Raw genomic sequence first — 8,421 nt, 5'->3', positions numbered from 1 at the left:
TGTATAATGCCAGAAGCCTTTAATAAACGTCAAAGTTAAACGTTATAGCTTGCCAATAAAAGTTTCATCAAGCGCGGCAGAAATAGAGCATTAATTACGTCTTTTTGTGCATGATGCTCCCACTTAATTAATCAAGCTGACTGTTTAAAAAGTAAAGGCCGTGGTTTGGAGGCGTTGCACCTGCAAAATTAGATTTCACATCCTACACACGATGGGGAACCGGGATCCGTGAACGTTTCTTTCATTTCTTGAGATGGAATAAAACAAAAATTAAAAACAAGTCGTTGTTCCTCTCCCAATTTAAGAAAAAAATCAAATGAATCGTTTCTCGTTTTACCCACTCGAGAACAAAATAGAGCGAAAATATTGTTTCTTTTTTCATGTTGAAGACGATCACAAACGAAAAACGAAATTAATCTAGGCCCCTATTTGTAATGTTTTTAAATCCCAGTTTGGTCTTACTGATTGGACTTAAATTTTGAAGTAGGATGCTAGTACTAATTCCCTGACTCTCTGTACGTTTCTTTCATTCGTTTAAAATGCAAATCAAGAAAAAGTCACTTCTCGTTTTCCCATTTGAAACTTTACGGGGGGGCCCGAATGCCCCTCCGCCCAGCTCAGGGACAAAAACGTGGACTAGGCCCTAAATTGAATGAACCAATACGATCGTGAACAATGTCGTAATGGATCATCTTTTGTGCTTGTCGGCAACAACTTAACAATGAGACAATGAGACATCCCCGGCCTGACTCCCTCCCTTGGAAAAATTCATGGATCTGCCCCATTACGGGATGTGTAGAACATGGAATGTCTAAAGACGTACTTGGGAATGTTCTTTATCAACCGCAGCTTATGACAAAGATTTATTCAAGAGTTGTGTGAAACAAAATAATAACAAATCTATGGTGGCCTTGGAGGGACATGGCCAATCGTCAATATTGCCATCAATATTGCGACCAAAATTCATGACTCAGTCGTGAATACTCACCCCAATATTTACGACCGTAAAGCGAGTCGTGAATTTTGTTTAGTATTGAAAGCAATAATGACGATTTGCGATGTCCCTCCAAGGCCACCATACTGTGTGATTGGTGTTGCATAATAATTTATTATTGTTTATGTGTGGGCATGCGTACGCGCACTGCACGCGGATGGTTCAGTCTGATCATGGTCTAATAGGTGATGGTGCAACATGCCCGTTGCTGCAGACCTCACATTTCTCGTGGTATGTCAGGATCAGGGTCGGTGAAATCGCAAATCGAAGGTAGGCTGCATATAGACGAGTTCTTGTGCCTGGTGATGTTTTAAAGGTTGGGAGAATTAATGCATGGAGGAATAAAACACATGTAACGACTCTTTTCTCGCCGCTAATGTGCGTGGTATTGTTTGGAAACGTGTTGGTCCATGAACGAAAGCTGAAGTCATAACCACTTGAATGCCATGACTGCTTGAACCTTGGGCCTCGTGAGCTGCTTACACAACAAAGCTAGTGACATAAGTATTAGTTACTGCCGGATTTATTTCCAATCCATGCAATCAGGAGATATTTGTTAGGAAAACTGCACGAGTTTACTGTTTGTATAACTTTACCATCTCACTCTCATCTGTTAATTTCCTCTGAAGGAAAATTGTTATTGTAGGCCTGGGCCTGTGCCCTTCAAATTCCTTAATAATCGGTAGTAATGATCCACAGTATGTTCCCGTTTAAGTAAACTTCAAGCTGTGCCAAGTCTGCAAGTTGCTTGCAACTGTGTATTTGTTATTTAGCCAAAGGCACACTGTATAGATACATGTACACCGTAGTCATGGTCGTGCTGTGTTTATGATATACAAACAAGTGAATGAAGTGTGCAATTTTCAGTGAACTGGTCCTGCATTTTTATGAAGCCATATTGGACAGCCACGGAGGAATGTACCCCCAGAAATGTGGGGTCCGACATCCGTCCCGCTCCCATGGGAACAGACGTCGGACTCCACAGTTCTGGGGGTAGAAGGAATGAACACGACAGTACAGCCTAGGGCATCTTTAGAAAATGTAAGAGTGAATTTAAAAACATTTCAATACAAAATGTTTAATCGGCCATATTTGCCTCACAATGACAATGTTAATTGTTAGGTTGGATAACAGTGTTTTGATACAGAACGACCTACAGTGGAACAAAAACATTTTAGAGACTTCTGTCAAAGTTAATTGTAACTTGTATATGCTCCGTTTACTCAAAAGTTTGATTTTACATGACCGGAGCTCGTAACTGCATACCAAAGTTATATTCACCCACTGCTAGAATACGCTGATGTGGTGTGGCATTCCTCACATGTCAACCAATTAGTACAACTGCATCGTCCAGCCTGTTGAATCATTTTGGATAGAATGTTCATTTCGTATAACGATGCCCTTAAAAACTGTGATCTTGAAACCCTGTCTGGTTGAAGAGAAAACCACTGTCAGTTGTTTGCCGAATGGCTCTCCAAGTCTACCTGCACTGTGGATCTTCTGCGTCCTACAAGATACTAGAAACACTCTTGCAAACTGCAAAATGCCCATAAGATCTCCCAACTGTGTACCCAGACTTCTCGTTTCAAAAACAGTCCTATTCCATATTTTATTGACTTATTAAATAGTCTCAGTCCTAAGTTTATTATCAACATAATCATTCTGTACTTACATGTACAGTATTTACTACAACAATTCCAACCTTGTTTTCTTACTTTCCTGCTCACTCCATGCTTTTTTTGTATCAGTTTCTTGTTTTCATTAGTGTCTGTGTGTAAATTTTAGCCAGTACATTTTTATTTCAGATGTATTTTTTTCTATATACTTTGTCCAATTTCCTATATTTATACAGGCTTCGATCTTTACTGCGGCCACCAGTGACCACTGTCGTGATGCCCCAGTGAATTGCCGTGATGCCCTTTAAAAATAGCGCGTACCTTTCGGCCACTTGGTCGACGTGCCCCTCTTCAATGATCAGTAGGCCTATTTTAAAGTTGTATTCAACTTTCAAGTTACAATAGCACTAGCGTTGCTGTCAATGTGGTATAGCAACCATATCAATGTAGATGAGTTGTGTGATTCTAATGACATGGCACCAGACTACTTTTATACATAGACTGGTTACAGAACAGAGCACAGAATTACACATTCTGCACCAATTGGATCGTGTACATTGCACATGTTGAGACAGAGTCACTAATATTTTGGGATTGCGGACGGGAGTACGACCCAGTCTATATTTTTTCTTGCTATTTTACTGGTATTCACACGGGCACGGCATCAGGCTTCTGTTGGATAAATGTTTGAGATCCAGTGACCGACTTGCTTGAACTACATTGTTTGTAATTACATTGATTTTCGAAATACAGTGTTACCTTTATGGCATCATGAAAAGTAATCACACAACACCAAAGGGTAAATTAAAGAACTTTTTAAAATTCAAGCAGACTGCTCAGCATGTGAACAGAAACAGTGAAAATTGCAGGTTGAAAGTTTAACACCGTGTTGAAATTGAAGGAAAGTCAGTATCAGTTCCAAATGGCCTTGGTGCCCTTTCAGTTGGCCTTGGTTTTTGGGAGCCTTCAAGGCCAAGTGGCCTTGACCCTCTGAAGCTTGAAGTCTGTTTATAATTTAACTTGATGTTGCTAATTGTGGGTTTTATATTTATACTGTACGTACATTCCTTTTGTAATTTGGATATTTTTAATCAATTATAACTTTACTGCAATTTGGCCTTCGGCCACGAGAGTAAAAGTAATAAATCAAATCAAATCATAAAGACTTCATGGTTTCATAAAGCACACTTTGTTGTCTCTATAAAGCAGCAGCGATTACACCAGTCTTTGCTTCGGTAGAAGGCACCCCGTACGCGTACATGTACACGCCTATCAGAACTGATCTATCCCATTTTTACCCATTGTCTCACACCTGCAGAACCACCAATTACTTGGCTATCCCATGTACATGTAGACCCACGTCTCGATACCCTCACACCACAAAGTGTCATAGTGTGATAAGTTGCCTTATCTGCTCGAGTCTGCTCGTTATATCAGTTTGAGGTATGTTTGTTTTCTCATTTATGCTACGTTAACGTCTGAGTAAATATTTCCTGTTTTGCAGACAAACGCACAAGCTTAAACAAGGATGGAGGACACGAAACAAGAAGATCCAGAATTTTGGTACACTAGTAGAAAAGATGGACAGGTGTCTGAGAAGACGACAAAATCAAGGGTGCGCTCAAAAAGTCACAGCCCAAGTCGTCTCCAGGGAAATTCAACGTGCAATTTGAACCCGACTAGTCAAATAGATTGTCCGCTTAACAGTTCTTCATGCCTGGTCTCATTGTCAACAACTGTCAGGGTTTCAAACGGCGACCAGAAAGAAGAAGGTTTGGAATTTGAGCGTCGGGAGACACCGGAAGAGGATTGCAGGAATGCATCATCGAGACAAAAACAAGGGGATACTGTCTCTCATGCAACTACGGAGAAGAAAACTTCATCCGCAAAGAGAAAAAAGAAAAGATCAAAGGCCAGAGCTCGTGATCGTGCCACCATGCAGTTCATCAAGAAGGTTCAACATGACTCTAACCCTGTCTCTGAGCAGAATACATCAGGACAGCACAGTTCCTGTAGCGACGGGGACGTGGATGACGTGAGCGGGAGAGATGGAATCCAAAGTCTTCCGTTGAACACTTCAAATTTAGACTCGGAAAAAGCCACCCCAGTGATGGCCTGTAATGTCCATCCAGAATCTGGACTAAGAAATGTCGCACCATGTTGGTCATCCAACCCTGGAGTGCACGGTCTGTGCCCGACTATGACCCACAATGCTTATGTTCTTCACTGGCTACAGCAGCAAACAGGCCCGGTCAAAAACCAGCACGTAGAGGGAACTCCGCGTAGTCTCGGTAGTCCTTGTCACCAGACTTTCCAGGCCGCTTGTAATGCGTGCAGTGGTCTGCCGCTGCATAGCAGCCCAGTGCGTCAACCGCTGCACGCGCACAGTGGCTGCGCGTGTACCCCCAGCAAGCAAGACGTGACAAATGAACTGATCGCCATGATCCAGCAGGAGGCCTCGCAGACGCCGTGCTCGTTCCAGCTGCCAGCACCTATGGTCCCATGCCAAGGTCAATCCCACATTCCCATCTCTCCGGACGCGCAGTCTTTCCTGGCAATGTTGCAGCGCCGACCCGAATTGCTAGCTTCACCCTGCAGCGTCTGTTCCGTGCAGCTGTCTCCCGGGAGCGTCGCCCATCCCTGTACGAACCAGACCATGCCGTGTACTCCTCACGGAGGTCAAGCGTGCAATACCCCCCAGGGCTCAACTTGTCCATCTTTCCTCAGCCCGCCCCGCATTCAGCATAGCAGTCCCTATGTCCACTGCCATTCTCCAAACTTGTGTTCCTTAGAGCACGCCGCCGCGTTGTTACATCAGAGTCAACTATGCGACAGTCCAGTACGCCTCAATACCAGCAGCCTGAGAGCTAGCTACGGGAGTCCTTCAAGACAAGTGATGATGCAAAATAGTTCCGTCAACTCATCTCAGCAGATTTTTGAAGATAGCATGGCATCCAGCCCTTGCCGCAATGCCAGTGCTGACAGGGCCAAATGTGAGACCTCTTTTTTTCACTATATAACTTCACATTAAATGTTTATAAAAGTGTAACTCATTTGCTTTATGTACATGCAACCCCCATGAAATAAGTTTTGCTAGTTAACCCTAACCCTACATTATACTACAAATTACTGCTTGTAATAAAATGTAATGCTGAGCACAGTCGCTTGTAAGAGGACATGACTTTATTGTTCTGTGAAGCCATAAGATACAATAGATAAGACAATGTACCATACAGTGCTGTGGCACTATGAATGCATGGCTTTATTGTTCCCTGTACAAGTAACAATGGAAGTGCCCTAGCCAGAAGTAGTAATTTGTAGCGCTAGGTCCTTCAGGCTCAGGCTATTACTTAGTATTTTGTAGCCAAACAATATGCTTGGCGGTTAGGGTTAAACATCCAGGGCACATCAGCTTGGCTGCTTACTTCAGCTGGTGTAAGGCCCAGAACATGCACTTACCGATGGCTCAGAACTTGATTTTCAACAGAAAGGTTATTCTAAAACGGCACTTGCATACATACTGTATGGAGGAACAGTTAGCTTGCTCCAGATGAACGTGTACCTTGTGCTGTTCGTTTCTGAAGCTCTTCTGTGCTTCATGTACATGTAAAAAAGCTGAACTGAATTGAAGCTGTAGTGAAATTGCTCTCGTAGCATTTGACGCATGGCACATATCCATAACTCCTCCTTTTTTGTCTTTATTTACGTGTAGTTGATGACAAAGGTGCCAGTGATAACCCGCCTCCCATCGGTGTCTTCTGGGATATTGAGAATTGCGCCGTGCCTCGGGGAAAGTCGGCATTGGCCGTTGTTCAGAGTGTCAGGGATCGATTTTTCACCAACCACAGAGAAGCGGAATTTATGTGCGTCTGTGACATCAATAAGGAGAGCACGACAGTAATACAGGAACTTAACGACGCACAGGTAAAGTTCTTCACATACCCTCTGAGCATAAATCAAATATTTGCTTATTTTTAGCATTTGGGACACTAAACCAAAATAGCTATTATTTTTGTTAAGATTTTCCTTTTTTTCTTTATCCACTTTGTCAATAGGTCTTATTCACATTTCTGATTTCTCTTCTAATTGCTAATTTTGGCACAATTCTAAGTTACAAGAATTACAAACTTACAATTTACACTTCTAAGTCAAAACATTTTTTACCCTTGGGAAAAATCACAGATTTTCCGAAAACTGAAATACGTTTGCATGGTTGTATTAGTGACAAAAATGTGTTCTTTTCCTTCTCCGCCATTTTTTGCTTTGATACATTTCTTTCTGCATGATTTGTAGATACCAATTTTGTAACAATCTCTTCCAGCGACCTTTCGCTAGATGACTCATATTTATGAGGTAGAAATGTTCTATTTTCCTGTCAGGTGACCGTGGCACACATCAATGCTACAGCAAAGAACGCAGCAGACGACAAACTGAAGCAAAGCTTGCGCCGCTTTGCTGACACACACAACCCTCCAGCTACTGTGGTACTCATATCAGGTGTGTGTGTTTTTCTCATCCAAATCTTTCCTCATGCACTTGTAGTCATAGTGAATGCATGTTCACTGCAAGCCCTGTTACTGCAAATCAATGTCATGACCAAGTCATATTCAGTGAGTTAAATCACGTCTCAATTATATTTCCACAAGTCAACATTTCAGTTTTAATTCTTTTTTCCCAAGACAAGACAATTCTAAAGTTAATTTTTTTCCAAGTCAAGTCCCAGGTCACAAGTCATTTTCTCAAGCCTGTCTGACATTGACACCGTCATTTGACTTTTTTCTGGCATCCTTTATTGATCGTGTGATCTGCGGTGTATTGATATATCTATAGGTGATGTCAATTTTGCACGTGACCTGTCTGACCTACGACACCGTAATAACCTCAGAGTTATCTTGATCCATCGAGATGAAGCGTCAGAAGCCCTGAAGGCATGCGCCAATGAGGTGGTCAGATATCAAGATCTCGTCCAGGACTTACCTTTCAGATCACCCAATAAGGTACCTGTCAAGATATTTTTTCCATCTTGACCAGTTTCTTCAACATTGGCTTGCTTCTTTTTTTTATAAGTCTGTATCTTTTGGTCCTCTGCACAAATGTAGAAAAAGACACAGAGGTGTAGATGTAATAGTCAACTGTCATGGTTGGATTTACGGACAACGGGTTTTGTTGGTAGTTCAGTTTTATGCTGACGGAGCAGTTTATATTTGTAACTAGAAAATACACCTTTGCAGTATTTATGCAGGATAATTTAGCTTCTGTTTATTATGCCTGAGAAATATTTGTGAATGAAAATATACATTTTTTGTAATCACTGTAGATTATTCAGTACAGTTTACATCGATAATAGCACATGATTTACTTACGACACACCGTAACACATCAGTCCCAAACCTGATTAAAATTTACCAAAAGACATCAAAGTTGTGGCCGCAAGAGATGGATGAAATCGTTGCTGTGAGTGTGACATTTCCTGTTGGAAAGTTGTGATGACCCTCCACGTGGTGCCGACTTTGCCCTTATGAAATAAGATATATGGGCAATTCCAGAAATTTGGGGTCCAACAGTGTGACATTTTTGTGTCCCTGTTACATCTGACCTTTGTTTTTGACATGGAAATATCACTGGAATTGATTTAAAACTATTACTATTTGGCGGGTAGTTTGCATTAATTCATTATTTTTGGAAAGTAGAAAATATATTCTCTACTTAAATGATACCCACTGCATTAAAATGCTCTGGCCCCTGAATACGTGTGCAATGCAGCACACAGCATACATGTACATGTATGCCACAGTGACACGCAGTCCACAT

General features: G+C 41.7%; 1 protein-coding gene across 1 annotated transcript in view; it reads left to right on the top strand.

The window, feature by feature from the left end:
* Positions 1-1,128: 1,128 nt before the first annotated feature.
* LOC110986132 (meiosis regulator and mRNA stability factor 1-like) overlaps positions 1,129-8,421 on the top strand; it is a 29,369-nt gene continuing 22,076 nt past the window's right edge. Inside the window, exons 1-5 of the mRNA XM_087138618.1 lie at positions 1,129-1,264; positions 4,115-5,603; positions 6,323-6,534; positions 6,990-7,107; positions 7,441-7,607. Coding sequence (XP_086994744.1) covers positions 4,139-5,603; positions 6,323-6,534; positions 6,990-7,107; positions 7,441-7,607 — 1,962 coding nt within the window. The 5' untranslated portion in view covers positions 1,129-1,264; positions 4,115-4,138. The remainder of the gene's footprint in view (positions 1,265-4,114; positions 5,604-6,322; positions 6,535-6,989; positions 7,108-7,440; positions 7,608-8,421) is intronic.

The sequence above is a fragment of the Acanthaster planci genome, linkage group LG07, assembly GCF_054643075.1.
Source record: "Acanthaster planci isolate LZ-2023a linkage group LG07, COTS_SCS, whole genome shotgun sequence".
Classification (NCBI taxonomy): Eukaryota; Metazoa; Echinodermata; class Asteroidea; order Valvatida; family Acanthasteridae; genus Acanthaster; species Acanthaster planci.
The sequence above is the reverse complement of the archived record's forward strand: the minus strand, read 5'-3'. Positions and strand labels throughout refer to the sequence as shown.